Here is a 20,501-nt window from a genome sequence, read left to right as displayed (position 1 = left end):
CAGCATACATGGAGGACAGCTGGGATAGGCTGTATATAGGGAGGAGAGCATACATGGAGGACAGCTGGGATAGGCTGTATATAGGGAGGAGAGCATACATGGAGGACAGCTGGGACAGGCTGTATATAGGGAGGAGAGCATACATGGAGGACAGCTGGGATAGGCTGTATATAGGGAGGAGAGCATACATAGAGGGCAGCTCACACAGGCTGTATATAGGGAGGAGAGCATACATGGAGGGCAGCTGGGATAGGCTGTATATAGGGAGCAGAGCATACATGGAGGGCAGCTGGTACAGGCTGTATATAGGGAGGAGAGCATACATGGAGGACAGCTGGGATAGGCTGTATATAGGGAGGAGAGCATACATGGAGGACAGCTGGGACAGGCTGTATATAGGGAGGAGAGCATACATGGAGGGCAGCTGGGACAGGCTGTATATAGGGAGGAGAGCATACATGGAGGACAGCTGGGATAGGCTGTATATAGGGAGGAGAGCATACATGGAGGACAGCTGGGACAGGCTGTATATAGGGAGGAGAGCATACATGGAGGACAGCTGGGACAGGCTGTATATAGGGAGGAGAGCATACATGGAGGACAGCTGGGACAGGCTGTATATAGGGAGGAGAGCATACATGGAAGACAGCTGGGACAGGCTGTATATAGGGAGGAGAGCATACATAGAGGGCAGCTGGGATAGGCTGTATATAGGGAGGAGAGCATACATGGAGGGCAGCTGGGACAGGCTGTATATGGGGAGGAGAGCATACATGGAGGGCAGCTGGGATAGGCTGTATATAGGGAGGAGAGCATACATGGAGGACAGCTAGGACAGGCTGTATATAGGGAGGAGAGCATACATGGAGGACAGCTGGGACAGGCTGTATATAGGGAGGAGAGCATACATAGAGGGCAGCTGGGATAGGCTGTATATAGGGAGGAGAGCATACATGGAGGACAGCTGGGATAGGCTGTATATAGGGAGGAGAGCATACATGGAGGACAGCTGGGACAGGCTGTATATAGGGAGGAGAGCATACATGGAGGGCAGCTGGGACAGGCTGTATATAGGGAGGAGAGCATACATGGAAGACAGCTGGGATAGGCTGTATATAGGGAGGAGAGCATACATGGAGGACAGCTGGGATAGGCTGTATATAGGGAGGAGAGCATACATGGAAGACAGCTGGGACAGGCTGTATATAGGGAGGAGAGCATACATGGAAGACAGCTGGTACAGGTTGTATATAGGGAGGAGAGCATACATAGAGGGCAGCTGGGATAGGCTGTATATAGGGAGGAGAGCATACATGGAGGACAGCTGGGATAGGCTGTATATAGGGAGGAGAGCATACATGGAGGACAGCTGGGACAGGCTGTATATAGGGAGGAGAGCATACATGGAGGGCAGCTGGGACAGGCTGTATATAGGGAGGAGAGCATACATGGAAGACAGCTGGGATAGGCTGTATATAGGGAGGAGAGCATACATGGAGGACAGCTGGGATAGGCTGTATATAGGGAGGAGAGCATACATGGAAGACAGCTGGGACAGGCTGTATATAGGGAGGAGAGCATACATGGAGGACAGCTGGGATAGGCTGTATATAGGGAGGAGAGCATACATGGAAGACAGCTGGGATAGGCTGTATATAGGGAGGAGAGCATACATAGAGGGCAGCTCACACAGGCTGTATATAGGGAGGAGAGCATACATGGAGGACAGCTCACACAGGCTGTATATAGGGAGAAGAGCATACATGGAGGACAGCTGGGACAGGCTGTATATAGGGAGGAGAGCATACATGGAGGACAGCTGGGATAGGCTGTATATAGGGAGGAGAGCATACATAGAGGGCAGCTGGGACAGGCTGTATATAGGGAGGAGAGCATACATAGAGGGCAGCTGGGATAGGCTGTATATAGGGAGGAGAGCATACATGGAGGTCAGCTGGGATAGGCTGTATATAGGGAGGATAGCATACATGGAAGACAGCTGGGATAGGCTGTATATAGGGAGGAGAGCATACATAGAGGGCAGCTCACTCAGGCTGTATATAGGGAGGAGAGCATACATAGAGGGCAGCTCACTCAGGCTGTATATAGGGAGGAGAGCATACATAGAGGGCAGCTCACACAGGCAGTATATAGGGAGGAGAGCATACATGGAGGGCAGCTGGGACAGGCTGTATATGGGGAGGAGAGCATACATGGAAGACAGCTGGGACAGACTGTATATAGGGAGGAGAGCATACATGGAAGACAGCTGGTACAGGTTGTATATAGGGAGGAGAGCATACATGGAAGACAGCTGGGACAGGCTGTATATAGGGAGGAGAGCATACATGGAAGACAGCTGGTACAGGCTGTATATAGGGAGGAGAGCATACATGGAGGACAGCTGGGACAGGCTGTATATGGGGAGGAGAGCATACATGGAGGGCAGCTGGGACAGGCTGTATATGGGGAGGAGAGCATACATAGAGGGCAGCTCACACAGGCTGTATATAGGGAGGAGAGCATACATGGAGGGCAGCTGGGACAGGCTGTATATGGGGAGGAGAGCATACATGGAAGACAGCTGGGACAGACTGTATATAGGGAGGAGAGCATACATGGAAGACAGCTGGTACAGGTTGTATATAGGGAGGAGAGCATACATGGAAGACAGCTGGGACAGGCTGTATATAGGGAGGAGAGCATACATGGAAGACAGCTGGTACAGGCTGTATATAGGGAGGAGAGCATACATGGAGGGCAGCTGGGACAGGCTGTATATGGGGAGGAGAGCATACATAGAGGGCAGCTCACACAGGCTGTATATAGGGAGGAGAGCATACATGGAGGGCAGCTGGGACAGGCTGTATATGGGGAGGAGAGCATACATGGAGGACAGCTGGGACAGGCTGTATATAGGGAGGAGAGCATACATGGAGGGCAGCTGGGACAGGCTGTATATAGGGAGGAGAGCATACATGGAAGACAGCTGGGACAGGCTGTATATAGGGAGGAGAGCATACATGGAGGACAGCTGGGACAGGCGGTATATAGGGAGGAGAGCATACATGGAGGACAGCTGGGACAGGCTGTATATAGGGAGGAGAGCATACATGGAGGACAGCTGGGATAGGCTGTATATAGGGAGGAGAGCATACATGGAAGACAGCTGGGATAGGCTGTATATAGGGAGGAGAGCATACATAGAGGGCAGCTGGGACAGGCTGTATATAGGGAGGAGAGCATACATGGAGGACAGCTCACACAGGCTGTATATAGGGAGGAGAGCATACATGGAGGACAGCTGGGATAGGCTGTATATAGGGAGGAGAGCATACATGGAGGACAGCTGGGACAGGCTGTATATAGGGAGGAGAGCATACATAGAGGGCAGCTGGGATAGGCTGTATATAGGGAGGAGAGCATACATGGAGGTCAGCTGGGATAGGCTGTATATAGGGAGGATAGCATACATGGAAGACAGCTGGGATAGGCTGTATATAGGGAGGAGAGCATACATAGAGGGCAGCTCACTCAGGCTGTATATAGGGAGGAGAGCATACATAGAGGGCAGCTCACACAGGCTGTATATAGGGAGGAGAGCATACATGGAGGACAGCTGGGATAGGCTGTATATAGGGAGGAGAGCATACATGGAAGACAGCTGGTACAGGCTGTATATAGGGAGGAGAGCATACATGGAGGGCAGCTGGGACAGGCTGTATATGGGGAGGAGAGCATACATGGAAGACAGCTGGGACAGACTGTATATAGGGAGGAGAGCATACATGGAAGACAGCTGGTACAGGCTGTATATAGGGAGGAGAGCATACATGGAAGACAGCTGGGACAGGCTGTATATAGGGAGGAGAGCATACATGGAGGGCAGCTCACACAGGCTGTATATAGGGAGGAGAGCATACATGGAGGACAGCTGGGACAGGCTGTATATAGGGAGGAGAGCATACATGGAGGGCAGCTGGGACAGGCTGTATATAGGGAGGAGAGCATACATAGAGGGCAGCTGGGATAGGCTGTATATAGGGAGGAGAGCATACATTGAGGACAGCTGGGATAGGCTGTATATAGGGAGGAGAGCATACATGGAGGACAGCTGGGACAGGCTGTATATAGGGAGGAGAGCATACATGGAAGACAGCTGGGACAGGCTGTATATAGGGAGGAGAGCATACATAGAGGGCAGCTGGGATAGGCTGTATATAGGGAGGAGAGCATACATGGAGGGCAGCTGGGACAGGCTGTATATGGGGAGGAGAGCATACATGGAGGGCAGCTGGGATAGGCTGTATATAGGGAGGAGAGCATACATGGAAGACAGCTGGGACAGGCTGTATATAGGGAGGAGAGCATACATGGAGGGCAGCTGGGACAGGCTGTATATGGGGAGGAGAGCATACATGGAGGACAGCTGGGACAGGCTGTATATAGGGAGGAGAGCATACATGGAGGGCAGCTGGGACAGGCTGTATATAGGGAGGAGAGCATACATGGAGGACAGCTGGGACAGGCTGTATATAGGGAGGAGAGCATACATGGAGGGCAGCTCACACAGGCTGTATATAGGGAGAAGAACATACACGGAGGACAGCTGGGACAGGCTGTATATAGGGAGGAGAGCATACATGGAAGACAGCTGGGATAGGCTGTATATAGGGAGGAGAGCATACATGGAAGACAGCTGGGACAGGCTGTATATAGGGAGGAGAGCATACATGGAAGACAGCTGGGACAGGCTGTATATAGGGAGGAGAGCATACATGGAAGACAGCTGGTACAGGCTGTATATAGGGAGAAGAGCATACATGGAGGGCAGCTGGGACAGGCTGTATATGGGGAGGAGAGCATACATGGAAGACAGCTGGGACAGGCTGTATATAGGGAGGAGAGCATACATGGAGGGCAGCTCACACAGGCTGTATATAGGGAGAAGAACATACATGGAGGACAGCTGGGACAGGCTGTATATAGGGAGAAGAGCATACATTGAGGACAGCTGGGATAGGCTGTATATAGGGAGGAGAGCATACATGGAGGACAGCTCACACAGGCTGTATATAGGGAGGAGAGCATACATGGAGGACAGCTGGGATAGGCTGTATATAGGGAGGAGAGCATACATGGAGGACAGCTGGGACAGGCTGTATATAGGGAGGAGAGCATACATAGAGGGCAGCTGGGATAGGCTGTATATAGGGAGGAGAGCATACATGGAGGTCAGCTGGGATAGGCTGTATATAGGGAGGATAGCATACATGGAAGACAGCTGGGATAGGCTGTATATAGGGAGGAGAGCATACATAGAGGGCAGCTCACTCAGGCTGTATATAGGGAGGAGAGCATACATAGAGGGCAGCTCACACAGGCTGTATATAGGGAGGAGAACATACATGGAGGACAGCTGGGATAGGCTGTATATAGGGAGGAGAGCATACATGGAAGACAGCTGGTACAGGCTGTATATAGGGAGGAGAGCATACATGGAGGGCAGCTGGGACAGGCTGTATATGGGGAGGAGAGCATACATGGAAGACAGCTGGGACAGACTGTATATAGGGAGGAGAGCATACATGGAAGACAGCTGGTACAGGCTGTATATAGGGAGGAGAGCATACATGGAAGACAGCTGGGACAGGCTGTATATAGGGAGGAGAGCATACATGGAGGGCAGCTCACACAGGCTGTATATAGGGAGGAGAGCATACATGGAGGACAGCTGGGACAGGCTGTATATAGGGAGGAGAGCATACATGGAGGGCAGCTCACACAGGCTGTATATAGGGAGGAGAGCATACATGGAAGACAGCTGGGACAGGCTGTATATAGGGAGGAGAGCATACATGGAGGGCAGCTGGGACAGGCTGTATATGGGGAGGAGAGCATACATGGAGGACAGCTGGGACAGGCTGTATATAGGGAGGAGAGCATACATGGAGGGCAGCTGGGACAGGCTGTATATAGGGAGGAGAGCATACATGGAGGACAGCTGGGACAGGCTGTATATAGGGAGGAGAGCATACATGGAGGGCAGCTCACACAGGCTGTATATAGGGAGAAGAACATACACGGAGGACAGCTGGGACAGGCTGTATATAGGGAGGAGAGCATACATGGAAGACAGCTGGGATAGGCTGTATATAGGGAGGAGAGCATACATGGAAGACAGCTGGGACAGGCTGTATATAGGGAGGAGAGCATACATGGAAGACAGCTGGGACAGGCTGTATATAGGGAGGAGAGCATACATGGAAGACAGCTGGTACAGGCTGTATATAGGGAGGAGAGCATACATGGAGGACAGCTGGGACAGGCTGTATATAGGGAGGAGAGCATACATGGAGGGCAGCTCACACAGGCTGTATATAGGGAGAAGAACATACATGGAGGACAGCTGGGACAGGCTGTATATAGGGAGAAGAGCATACATTGAGGACAGCTGGGATAGGCTGTATATAGGGAGGAGAGCATACATGGAGGGCAGCTCACACAGGCTGTATATAGGGAGGAAAGCATACATGGAGGACAGCTGGGACAGGCTGTATATAGGGAGGAGAGTATACATAGAGGGCAGCTCACACAGGCTGTATATAGGGAGGAGAGCATACATGGAGGGCAGCTGGGACAGGCTGTATATAGGGAGGAGAGTATACATAGAGGGCAGCTCACACAGGCTGTATATAGGGAGGAGAGCATACATGGAGGGCAGCTGGGACAGGCTGTATATAGGGAGGAGAGCATACATGGAAGACAGCTGGGACAGGCTGTATATAGGGAGGAGAGCATACATGGATGGCAGCTCACACAGGCTGTATATAGGGAGAAGAACATACATGGAGGACAGCTGGGACAGGCTGTATATAGGGAGGAGAGCATACATGGAAGACAGCTGGGATAGGCTGTATATAGGGAGGAGAGCATACATGGAAGACAGCTGGGACAGGCTGTATATAGGGAGGAGAGCATACATGGAAGACAGCTGGTACAGGCTGTATATAGGGAGAAGAGCATACATTGAGGACAGCTGGGACAGGCTGTATATAGGGAGGAGAGCATACATGGAAGACAGCTGGGACAGGCTGTATATAAAGAGGAGAGCATACATGGAAGACAGCTGGGATAGGCTGTATATAGGGAGGAGAGCATACATGGAAGACAGCTGGGACAGGCTGTATATAGGGAGGAGAGCATACATGGAAGACAGCTGGTACAGGCTGTATATAGGGAGAAGAGCATACATTGAGGACAGCTGGGATAGGCTGTATATAGGGAGGAGAGCATACATGGAAGACAGCTGGTACAGGCTGTATATAGGGAGAAGAGCATACATTGAGGACAGCTGGGATAGGCTGTATATAGGGAGGAGAGCATACATGGAGGGCAGCTCACACAGGCTGTATATAGGGAGGAAAGCATACATGGAGGACAGCTGGGACAGGCTGTATATAGGGAGGAGAGCATACATGGAAGACAGCTGGTACAGGCTGTATATAGAGAGAGGAGCATACATTGAGGACAGCTGGGATAGGCTGTATATAGGGAGGAGAGCATACATGGAAGACAGCTGGTACAGGCTCTATATAGGGAGGAGAGCATACATGGAAGACAGCTGGTACAGGCTGTATATAGGGAGGAGAGCATACATGGAAGACAGCTGGTACAGGCTGTATATAGGGAGGAGAGCATACATGGAAGACAGCTGGGATAGGCTGTATATAGGGAGGAGAGCATACATGGAAGACAGCTGGGACAGGCTGTATATAGGGAGGAGAGCATACATGGAAGACAGCTGGTACAGGCTGTATATAGGGAGAAGAGCATACATTGAGGACAGCTGGGATAGGCTGTATATAGGGAGGAGAGCATACATGGAAGACAGCTGGGATAGGCTGTATATAGGGAGGAGAGCATACATGGAAGACAGCTGGGACAGGCTGTATATAGGGAGGAGAGCATACATGGAAGACAGCTGGTACAGGCTGTATATAGGGAGAAGAGCATACATTGAGGACAGCTGGGACAGGCTGTATATAAGGAGGAGAGCATACATGGAAGACAGCTGGTACAGGCTGTATATAGGGAGAAGAGCATACATTGAGGACAGCTGGGATAGGCTGTATATAGGGAGGAGAGCATACATGGAGGGCAGCTCACACAGGCTGTATATAGGGAGGAGAGCATACATGGAGGACAGCTGGGATAGGCTGTATATAGGGAGGAGTGCATACATGGAAGACAGCTGGTACAGGCTGTATATAGGGAGAAGAGCATACATTGAGGACAGCTGGTACAGGCTGTATATAGGGAGGAGAGTATACATGGAGGGCAGCTCACACAGGCTGTATATAGGGAGGAGAGCATACATGGAGGGCAGCTGGGACAGGCTGTATATAAGGAGGAGAGCATACATGGAAGACAGCTGGGACAGGCTGTATATAGGGAGGAGAGCATACATGGAAGACAGCTGGTACAGGCTGTATATAGGGAGAAGAGCATACATTGAGGACAGCTGGTACAGGCTGTATATAGGGAGGAGAGTATACATGGAGGGCAGCTCACACAGGCTGTATATAGGGAGGAGAGCATACATGGAGGGCAGCTGGGACAGGCTGTATATAGGGAGGAGAGCATACATGGAGGGTAGCTCACACAGGCTGTATATAGGGAGGAGAGCATACATGGAGGGCAGCTGGGACAGGCTGTATATAGGGAGGAGAGCATACATGGAGGGCAGCTCACACAGGCTGTATATAGGGAGGAGAGTATACATGGAGGGCAGCTCACACAGGCTGTATATAGGGAGGAGAGCATACATGGAGGGCAGCTGGGACAGGCTGTATATAGGGAGGAGAGCATACATGGAGGGCAGCTCACATTAACATAAATGGAATAACACACAAAAAGCAGTCTGAAGAGGATCACTGTGTATATTAAAAAAAATAGAGGTTCTAGAGACTCTAGAAACAGAAGATTTTTTCAATAAAAACCCAAGGAGACTTTTTTTGCACTATAGCAATTAAAAAGGAGAACTAGAAATGCTTTTCAAAGATGGCCATATTCTTTGTAGTAGTTTCTGGGATTTCACATTGGTGGCCTGTGTCTAGGAAAAGCAATGGGTGTAAGATGGATGAGGGGCTCACCCTGGCACAGTGTCGGGGCCTTGGTGTGGATTCTGGGGGGGTTGGCTGGAAATGGAGTTTTGTAATATACTAAGGCAATCTAATGCTACTCTTGATATTGTAAAACTCCAACTCCCATCATACAATCATAGACTTTGGCTCTCAGGGAATGCTGGGAGTTGTAGCTTAGCAGTAGGTAGATAGCAACAGATTTGGGGACACAGCCGTATTACAAAGCAAATATGTTTTTAGCAGAAGGTTTGTCCTTTGTCCTACGCTCCCTTAGTTCTGCCGCCCCCCCTCCCCTTCTAAGTAATTATTCTATATGCACTGCATGTTTAGTGGCCACATCTTGAGGTTTGTTCTTTTATCTTTGATCCACAGGGATGTAGTGGAGACGAGAGAGCGATGGCCAAAAACGTAGCTGACATCATTTCCAGAGGAGAGAAGGTGGTGGTGGCCGAGGGGCAGGAACCATCCGAGTTCTGGTTGGCACTAGGTGGCAAGAGCCAGTATGCCAATAGTAAGAGGTAAAGCATAGCCTAGGGGAAACAAACTGCTGGCTGTGTCCTCAAAGTGGTAGATAGAAACTCACAGGGGGGCATTTATTAAGTCTGGCGTTTTTTACGCCGGACTTATAAATGCCCCCGCAGCTCCGGCGCTACGGGGATTTATGTAGAGGCGGACTGCCTCTACATAAATCCCGTGCGCGCCGGTGCGCACCGCCGAAAACCTACGCCAGCTGAGGACTGCAGTAGGTTTTCGGCGTACATTTGGGCGGAACGGATGGTAAATCGCACGGACTCTGAGTCCGCGCCCTCCGTTCCACCCACTACACGCCCCCCTGGCGTACTCGGCGGAAAGTGCCGATTTGCAAATATTTTATTCGCAGATCGGCCATTTGCGTATAAAAAAATACGCAAATCTGCACTTTCCGCCGAAAATCATCCGTTCGCCGGATCATACATGTGGCCCACAGAGTTTTGGTCAATAGGAGTCCAATTTTATAGCTCACAATGTTCAATTTGGCTTTTACCTTCGCTTCCATTCTCCTCACACTCTGCTTTAACCCTCCGCTCCCCACACCAAGCAGTAACCTATTTATCCCTCCAGCTCTTTTTCCATCTGATCTCCCCCTCCTGTTATCCTCTTTCCATACACTAAAACTCTTACCTCTAAATGCTCTCAATGTCCGCACCCCCTCACCTCCTCACACCAACTATCTCTGCTGCTTCTCACTGCCAGCGACATTTCACCCAACTCTGCCCCCCCCCCCCCCCGCCGGATCTCATCTCCCCTGCATCTGCCCCCCCCCCCCCGCCGGATCTCATCTCCCCTGCATCTGCCCCCCCCCCCCCGCCGGATCTCATCTCCCCTGCATCTGCCCCCCCCCCGCCGGATCTCATCTCCCCTGCATCTGCCCCCCCCCCCCCCCACCACTACATCTCATCTCCCCTGGATCTGCCCCCCACCCCGACCAGATCTCATCTGGGAATAACCCTAACCCCAGAGGGGTGGAATAACCCTAACCCCAGGAGGAATAACCCTAACCCCAGGAGGAATAACCCTAACCCCAGGGGAGAATAAACCTAACCCCAGGGGGGCTTCTAGTATATGTGTAAAAAAAAAAAAAAAAGTGTTGTTAATAGTAAAAAGCCCCCTCCCCTAATAAAAGTCTGAATCCCCCCCTTTTCCCAGGTTTTAAATAAAAGTAAACAAATAAATAAATAAATAAACATGTTTGCTATCGCCGCGTGCGTAATCGCCCAAACTATTAATTAATCACATTCCTGATCTCGTACGGTAAACGGCGTCAGCGCAAAAAAATCCCAAAGTGCAAAATTGCGCATTTTTGGTCGCATCAAATCCAGAAAAAATGTAATAAAAAGCGATCAAAAAGACGTATATGCGCAATCAAGGTACCGATAGAAAGATCACATCATGGCGCAAAGAATGACACCTGACACAGCCGCATAGACCAAAGGATAAAAGCGCTATAAGCCGGGGAATGGAGCGATTGTAAGGAACGTACACTTGGTAACAACGGTTTGAATTTTTTACAGGCCATCCGATACAATATAAGTTATACATGTTATATATCGTTGTAATCGTAACGACTTGAGGAACATATATAACAAGTCAGTTTTACCCCAGGGCGAATGGCGTAAAAACACATTTCCCCCAAATAAAAGAAATGCGTTTTTTTTTTCAATTTCACCACACTTTGAATTTTTTTCTGGTTTCGCAGTGTAATTTATGCAAAAATTCAGCCTGTAATTGCAAAGTACAATTAGTGACGCAAAAAATAAGGGGTCATGTGGGTTTCTAGGTGGAAAAATGCAAGTGCTATGACCTTTTAAACACAAGGAGGAAAAACCGAAAACGTGAAAACGAAAATGGGCCCCGTCCTTAAAGGGTTAAAGGGACCCAGATCGCTCTTACAGGGACCCATTTTGCTCTTAAAGGGACCCATTTTGCTCTTACAGGGACCCAGGTCGCTCTTAAAGGGACCCATTTTGCTCTTAAAGGGACCCATTTCGTTCTTAAAGGGACCCATTTCGCTCTTAAAGGGACCCATTTCGCTCTTAAAGGGACCCATTTTGCTCTTAAAGGGACCCAGATCGCTCTTAAAGGGACCCATTTTGGCAAGTGGTCGGTGGTCGTGAGGCTCAACAGGGATGAGTCATCGGACGACGGTTTCCAGCACCTGCCTCAGGCTTTCTCTTTGGGTGACGCTCCAGGCTTCATCTATTACCCGGATATGCCGCAGATCTGCAGGAGATGCAGCAAGAAGGGTCATCAGGCGAAGGACTGCAGCGAAGATTCCTGTAGAGTCTGCCGAGTGCCGGGGCATGGGACCAAGGACTGTCCGAAGGCAAAAACCTGCAACCTCTGCGGCCATGCGGACCACAGCTACAGGGCCTGCCCCCAGAGGGAAAAGAGAACGTGGGCATCCGTGGTTGCCAAAGCTCCGACCAGCCAGCAGCCGGCCGTAGCCCAAGCAGCGCAGAAGCCCAAGGAGAAGGAGAAGAAGAAGAAGGAGGGTAAGAGGACGACGGCCCCTAACCCTCCCCCCACCTCCCCCCTTCCAAACCCTTTCCCCTCCCCTCCTTCCCTTTAAGAGCAACTTGGCTCCCGTCCCTTTAAGAGCGACATGGGTCCCTTTAGGAGCGACCTGGGTCACTTTAAGAGCGACGTGGGTCCCATTTTGCTCTTAAAGGGACCCATTTCGTTCTTAAAGGGACCCATTTCGCTCTTAAAGGGACCCATTTCGCTCTTAAAGGGACCCATTTTGCTCTTAAAGGGACCCAGATCGCTCTTAAAGGGACCCATTTCACTCTTAAAGGGACCCAGGTTGCTCTTAAAAGGACCCATTTTGCTCTTAAAGCGACATATTTTGCTCTTAAAGGGACCCAGGTCGCTCTTAAAGGAACATATTTTGCTCTTAAAGGGACCCAGGTCGCTCTTAAAGGGACCAATTTCGCTCTTAAAGGGACCTTGGCCGCTCTTGAAGGGACATATTTCGCTCTTAAAAGGACCCAGGTCGCTCTTAAAAGGGACCCGGGCCGCTCTTAAAGGGACCTTGGTCGCTCTTGAAGGGACATATTTCGCTCTTAAAAGGACCCAGGTCGCTCTTAAAAGAGACCCGGGCCGCTCTTAAAGGGACCCAGGTCGCTCTAGCGACATGGGTCTCTTTAAGAGCGACATGGGTCCCATACCTTTTGGAGTGTCCCGTCCGTTTAAGAGCGACTTGGATCCCTTTAAGAGCTACATGGGACCCTTTAAGAGCGACTTGGGTCCCGTCCCTTTAACAGCGACTTGGGTACCTTTAAGAACGACTTGGGTCCCTTTAAGAGCTACATGGGACCCTTTAAGAGCGACTTGGGTCCTGTCCCTTTAACAGCGACTTGGGTCCCGTCCCTTTAACAGCGACTTGGGTACCTTTAAGAACGACTTGGGTCCCTTTAAGAGCTACATGGGACCCTTTAAGAGCGACTTGGGTCCCGTCCCTTTAACAGCGACTTGGGTCCCGTCCCTTTAACAGCGACTTGGGTACCTTTAAGAACGACTTGGGTCCCTTTAAGAGCTACATGGGACCCTTTAAGAGCGACTTGGGTCCCGTCCCTTTAACAGCGACTTGGGTCCCGTCCCTTTAACAGCGACTTGGGTACCTTTAAGAACGACTTGGGTCCCTTTAAGAGCGACATGGCTCCCATCCCTTTAAGAGCAACTTGGGTCCCTTTAAGAGCAACATGGCTCCCGTCCCTTTAAGAGAGACTTGGGTCCCTTTAAGAGCGACTTGCGTTCCTTTAAGGGTGACCTGGGTCCCTTTAAGAGCGATCTGAGTACTTATAATGGTAAAGACCATTGCTCGGTTACCATGACAATCTTACTCATGTCGGGGAGACAAAATCGTTAAGGACCTTCCATATATTACATCTTCTATTGGCCAATAGTGGACATGTGACTGTGGATGGTGTGATACATTGCCTAACAAGACCTTAGAGTTCCTATTGGCTGCTATATTTCAGCTATTTGCATATGTGCTGTGATTGGCTGTCAGCGGTTAGAGTGTGGCCATTATTTTCTATGGGAAATTTGGGGTCGTTTAACGTAAATTTCTTAAAAACGACAAATCCGATCGAAACGAAAAATAGATAGCACACCACACACCGCCGAGGGCTTCGAAACGCAGTTTGAACGGAGTGTGTGCATAAAGCGGTTCGGGCTGTATTACGCGCAGAAAAATGGCTAGAAGAAGAAGAAGAAGAAGAAGAAGAAGAAGAAGAATACGGATAACAATATGGGGATTTTCAAGCACTATAACTAACATCTCATTTCTCCTGGCGGATGGTGTGTATCCATGGACGCCATCCATTCATTACATCTCCTTAGCTTTTACCATCTACTATTTGTAACTTAAAACGTCATGTTCCAGCCGGTCTCCTCCACCGAGCAGGGGGCCGCAGGAGAACAGAACCTGCCCCTACCCACCCGGGTGTCCCACTCGCCCCCCAGGCCCCTGCCGGACCGAGAAGGAATGCAATCACCAGCGTCAGATAAATAACAAAAACTCAAAAAAATACAAAAAAACTAAAAAAAGAACCTAAACCATATTTTTCTAATGTCCGGTCCTATACATCCTTCTTTCATAATGCCATTTAACCCTATCTGGGAGCTCAGCCCTCCACGGTACCGAGCCACCAGTGTTTCCCAAACACTCCAACATCACAGCCCACATATATTCTATAGCCTTGTGGTGTTACTCCGGGGCAGGCTGCCTGGACACCAACAAAGGAACCATTCATTGCTCCATCTCACCAATGGACCTCCAACTCAAATAATAATAAATAAAATCATTTATAAGTAACTATAACTACCTCCTTCTTTCCCTCCTTTACCCACCTAACTATCCTAGCCATCCCCCTTCTTTTGGAAGTGTCCCCCATCATATAATCAATCCACTGGGAATCTTCTAATAAATTATCCATCTGATCTATTTCCATACTAACTTGTCTCAGTTGCAAATAATAAAAATAACAATTTCCTTCGATCCCATATTCACCCTTTAACTCTTCTAATGAGCGCGAACGAACCTCCATTCTTGATTTTTTCCCAAATCTTTAAACCTGAGATTATTGAACATTGGGGTACACCAAAATACTCCCTCCTTTTTAGTTTTCCCCCACACTCTGTGTAACAAGTCTAACAACGGCCGTCTCTTTCTCTAGTCCTCCGACTCCGCTGTCCTGACTCCACAATTTCCCATATATCCTTCAGTCCCCATTTATTCTGCTCCACCTTCATTATGAGAACTCTCTCCATCTTTTCATATACTGTAATGGAGCAGCCAAGAATCCTAGACCTCCTTTATCCTCATCCTTCTATAAATACTCCATTTTTATTCTCACTAGAATATTCTTTCCCCTAACCATATCGGCTATTGGACCAAACAAACGATCTGTGGGATCACTAAGCCTATCCTATCTGCCATACCCAATGGTAAACCCATCCACACCTCTGCTTTGGATCTTATTCTGTGTAAGGTTGAGATTACATTTAATTCCATATACTTCAGAATGTCCCCATCCCCCCCCCCCCCCCCAAGTATCTAAAGGACTCCCCTGGCCTCAAACACCTCAATTTGTCATGGAAAACCTCTCCATCTAGTGGCATTAACCCCTTGCTGCAAAATGACGTTTGGGAAACGTCATGTAAAGCAGGTAGTTCCCGCAACATGACGTTTCCCAAACGTCATGTCTTCCCTGCCTCCCCCCGCTGTCCCTAGGTGAGATCGGGCAGCGGGAGAAGGCTATGTCACATAGCCTCCTCCCGCTACCTCTGCCCGGAGGGGAGCCGCGCTCCCCCCGGGCAGTTAACCCCATAGACGCCGCGGTCAATGCGACCGCAGCGTCTATGGGGATATTTCTGCATTGGGAGGCGATCGGGCGGCGGGAGGGGGCTGTGGCATGTTGCCTCCTCCCGCCGCCACTACAGATCCTCCCCCGGCAGTTCCTTGTCCCCCCCGGTACTGGCAGATCGCCGCTATTACCATTATAGCGGCAATCCGCCAGTACCGGCGCCGCCGCTACATTTCATCTCCCCCCACCGTGAATCCACGGTGGGGGGAGATGAAATAAGTATTAATCAGACCTCAGATCAGCCCCCTTGTGGCCGATCTCTAACCCCCCCCCTCCCCGGGCGGCCATCAAATCCAAGATGGCCGCCCCCATCGCTGCGAACAAACGATGTTTGTTCGCAGCGATGGAAATAAAAAATGAATGAAAACCCCATGCTCTCCGCCACCGGAGGTAGCGGAGAGCATGGGGCAGTGATCGGGGACCCCCCTGTGGGGTCCCGGAACAGGCGATCGGCGGTATATACTATATACCGCTGATCGCCTGTTCCCAGTGCTGCCCGGCACTTTTTATCCCCTGTCACCATAAATCATTGGTGACAGGGGATAAAAAGTGTCACCGTGCCCGCCCCCCCCCCCCCCCAGTCACCCTCGTCCCCCAGTCACCCCCCCCCCTTCCCCACATACGTTACCTGATCCTGGAGCACGTTGCCCCTAACCACCGCACGTTGCCCCTGACCACCGCACGTTGCCATTGACCACCGCACGTTGCCTCTGACCACCGCACATTGCCCCTAACCACCGCACGTTGCCTCTAACCACCGCACTTGCCCATAACCACCGCACGTTGCCTCTAACCACCGCACATTGCCCATAACCACCACGCGTTGCCTCTAACCACCGCACATTGCCCATAACCACCACACGTTGCCTGTAACTACCACATGTTGATCGTAACCACCCCGAATTGCCAGTGACCCCCTCCAGATGGTGCGTAATCAGCCCCGATTGCCCGTAACCCCCCAGATTGCACGTAACCACCGCACGTTGCCTCTGACCACCGCACGTTGCCTCTGACCACCGCACGTTGCCTCTGACCACCGCACGTTGCCTCTGACCACCGCACGTTGCCTATAACCACCGCACATTGCCTCTAACCACCCCAAATTGCCAGTGACCCTCTCCAGATTGACCGTAACCACGCCAGATTGCCTGTAACGACCCCAAATTACAGGTATCCATCCCAGATTACCTATAAGCACTTCAGTTTATCCGTAACCACCCCACGTTGCCCGTAACCACCCCAGATTCTCTGTAACCACCACAGGTTGCCCATAACCACCCCACGTTGCCCATAACCACACCAGGTTGCCCGTGGCCACACCAGGTTGCCCGTTACCACCCCAGGTTGCTCCAGCAAATTGGCGCTCCTTCCCTTCTGAGCCCTGCTGTGTGCCCATACAGTGGTTTATACCCACCTATGGGGTACCGTTTTACTCAGAAGAAGCTGCGTTACAGATTTTGGGGTACGTTTTCTCTCCTGTTCCTCGTGAAATTAAGAATTTTTTAACTAAACAAACATATTATTGGAAAAATTCGAGTTTTTCATTTTTACTGTCTTATTTTGAATACTTTCCTCTAATACCTGTGGGGTCAAAATGCTCATCCTACCCCAAGATGAATTCTTTGAGGGGTGTACTTTCCAAAATGGGGTGACTTTTGGGGGGGTTCTCTTCTGCGGACACTACAGGGGCTCTGCAAACGCACCTGGCGCTCAGAAACTTCTTCAGCAAAATCTGAACTGAAAAAGCTAATTGGCGCTCCTTCCCTTCTGAGCCCTCCTGTGTGCCCATACAGTGGTTTATGCCCACATCTGGGGTACCGTTGTACTCAGGAGAACCTGCGTTACAGATTTTGGGGTGCTTTTTCTCTCATGTTCCTTTTGAAAATGAGAAACTTTAATCTAAACGTATATATTATTTGAAAATTAAAATTCCCCACATACGTTACCTGATCCTGGAGCTCCGTCCTCCTTGACGTCCTGACTGCTTCTGAAGTGCGCATGCGCGTCAGAACCAGCCAGCTCTGAAAATTTTAAGTGACAGAGACCAATTTGGTCTCTGTCACTAAACTATGATTACTGAGATAGAAAATATCACAGAAATCATAGTAATACAGTGAAAATGAAAGTGAAAAAAGTACAAGTGAAAAAGTGAAAAACATACAAACAAAATAAAACACACTTTTTATTATAGTAATAATTGCGGTTTACTCCCAGATTACCCGTAACCACCGCAGGTTGCCCGTATCCGCCCCAGTTTGCCCGTAACCACCGCAGGTTGCCCGTATCGCCCCAGTTTGCCCGTAACCACCGCAGGTTGCCCGTATCGCCCCAGTTTGCCCGTAACCGCCGCAGGTTGCCCGTAAACACGCCAGATTACATGTAACCACCGCACGTTGCCCATAACCACCACATCTTGACTGTAACCACCCCAAATTGCCAGTGACCCCCTCCTGATTGCCCGTAACTACCGCACGCTGCCTCTGACTACCGCACGCTGCCTCTGACCACCGCACGCTGCCTCTGACCACCGCACGCTGCCTCTAACCACCGCACGCTGCCTCTGACCACCGCACGTTGCCATTGACCACCGCACGCTGCCTCTGACCACCGCACGCTGCCTCTGACCACCGCACGTCGCCCCTAACCACCGCACCTCGCCCCTAACCACCGCACGTCGCCCCTAACCACCGCACGTCGCCCCTGACCACCGCACGTTGCCATTGACCACCGCACGTTGCCTCTGACCACCGCACATTGCCCCTAACCACCGCACGTTGCCCCTAACCACCGCACGTTGCCTCTAACCACCGCACTTGCCCATAACCACCGCACGTTGCCCCTGACCACCGCACGTTGCCCCTAACCACCGCACGTTGCCTCTAACCACCGCACATTGCCCATAACCACCACGCGTTGCCTCTAACCACCGCACATTGCCCATAACCACCACACGTTGCCTGTAACTACCACATGTTGATCGTAACCACCCCGAATTGCCAGTGACCCCCTCCAGATGGTGCGTAATCAGCCCCGATTGCCCGTAACCCCCCAGATTGCACGTAACCACCGCACGTTGCCTCTGACCACCGCACGTTGCCTCTGACCACCGCACGTTGCCTCTGACCACCGCACGTTGCCTCTGACCACCGCACGTTGCCTATAACCACCGCACGTTGCCTATAACCACCGCACATTGCCTCTAACCACCCCAAATTGCCAGTGACCCTCTCCAGATTGCCCGTAACCACGCCAGATTGCCTGTAACGACCCCAAATTACAGGTATCCATCCCAGATTACCTATAAGCACTTCAGTTTATCCGTAACCACCCCACGTTGCCCGTAACCACCCCACGTTGCCTGTAACCACCCCAGATTCTCTGTAACCACCACAGGTTGCCCATAACCACCCCACGTTGCCCATAACCACACCAGGTTGCCCGTGACCACACCAGGTTGCCCGTTACCACCCCAGGTTGCCCGTGACCACCCCACATTACCTGTAATCTAATTTTTTATTGTATTTTAGTAACTGCGCTATTCTAATAACTATTACTAGCTGCAGTTTTGCTCCAGCAAATTGGCGCTCCTTCCCTTCTGAGCCCTGCTGTGTGCCCATACAGTGGTTTATACCCACCTATGGGGTACCGTTTTACTCAGAAGAAGCTGCGTTACAGATTTTGGGGTACGTTTTCTCTCCTGTTCCTCGTGAAATTAAGAAATTTTTAACTAAACAAACATATTATTGGAAAAATTCGAGTTTTTCATTTTTACTGTCTTATTTTGAATACTTTCCTCTAATACCTGTGGGGTCAAAATGCTCACCACACACCAAGATGAATTCTTTGAGGGGTGTACTTTCCAAAATGGGGTGACTTTTGGGGGGGTTCTCTTCTGCGGACACTACAGGGGCTCTGCAAACGCACCTGGCGCTCAGAAACTTCTTCAGCAAAATCTGAACTGAAAAAGCTAATTGGCGCTCCTTCCCTTCTGAGCCAGGCTGGGTGCCCATACAGTGGTTTATGCCCACATCTGGGGTACCATTGTACTCAGGAGAACCTGCGTTACAGATTTTGGGGTGCTTTTTCTCTCATGTTCCTTTTGAAAATGAGAAACTTTAATCTAAACGTATATATTATTTGAAAATTAAAATTTTCGATTTTTTTACGGCCTCATTGTGAATACTTTCCTCCAGCCCCTGTAGGGTTAAAATGCTCATTATACCCCTAGATTAATTCTTTAAGGTGTGTAGTTTCCAAAATGGGGTCACTTATGGGGGTTTTCAGGATACCAGACTTCTAAATCCATTTAAAAAAAGAACTGGTCCCTAAAAAAATCAGTTTTGGAAATTTTCACAAAATGTGATCATTTGCTCATAAATTTCTAAGCCCCGTAACACCCAAAAAAAGTAAAATATGTTTCCCAAATTATGCCAGAATAAAGAAGACATATTGGTAATGTGATTTAGTAACTAATTTATGTGCTATGACTTCCTTTTTTAGAAGCAGAGAATTTCAGAAGTTCATAAAATGCAAAATTTTCAAATTTTTCTTGATATTTTGATGTTTTTCACAAAAAATACACAAAGTAGTGACCAAATTTTGCTACTAATATAAAGTGCCATATGTGACGAAAAAACATTCTCAGAATCGCTAGCATACGTTACAGCATCTCTGAGCTATAAGCGCATAAAGTAAGACAGGTCAGATTTTGAAAAATGAGCCTGGTCATTAAGGCCCAAACAGGCTTTAGATTCAAGGGGTTAATGGGGTTAAGACTGTTTTTGCCCAGTTAATACTTAGGCCCGACACAACTCCAAATCTTTCTATTGTATCTATAATGATATCCAGGGAATTCTTTGTATTCTCCACATACAGCAAGATATCATCCACGTGGAGCGATATCTTGTCCCCTCTACCCCGACATCCAAACGCCTCCACCTCTTCC

The 20,501-nt window shown here is 49.9% G+C and overlaps 1 protein-coding gene across 6 annotated transcripts in view; it reads left to right on the top strand.

Moving 5' to 3' along the window:
* VIL1 (villin 1) overlaps positions 1-20,501 on the top strand; it is a 166,321-nt gene that overhangs the window by 121,789 nt on the left and 24,031 nt on the right. For all 6 annotated transcript variants that reach the window (XM_069982257.1, XM_069982262.1, XM_069982261.1 and 3 more), the window contains exon 15: positions 9,519-9,664. In XM_069982257.1, coding sequence (XP_069838358.1) covers positions 9,519-9,664 — 146 coding nt within the window. The remainder of the gene's footprint in view (positions 1-9,518; positions 9,665-20,501) is intronic.

This window comes from Dendropsophus ebraccatus, chromosome 9 (genome assembly GCF_027789765.1).
Source record: "Dendropsophus ebraccatus isolate aDenEbr1 chromosome 9, aDenEbr1.pat, whole genome shotgun sequence".
Taxonomy (NCBI): domain Eukaryota; kingdom Metazoa; phylum Chordata; class Amphibia; order Anura; family Hylidae; genus Dendropsophus; species Dendropsophus ebraccatus.
The sequence above is the reverse complement of the archived record's forward strand: the minus strand, read 5'-3'. Positions and strand labels throughout refer to the sequence as shown.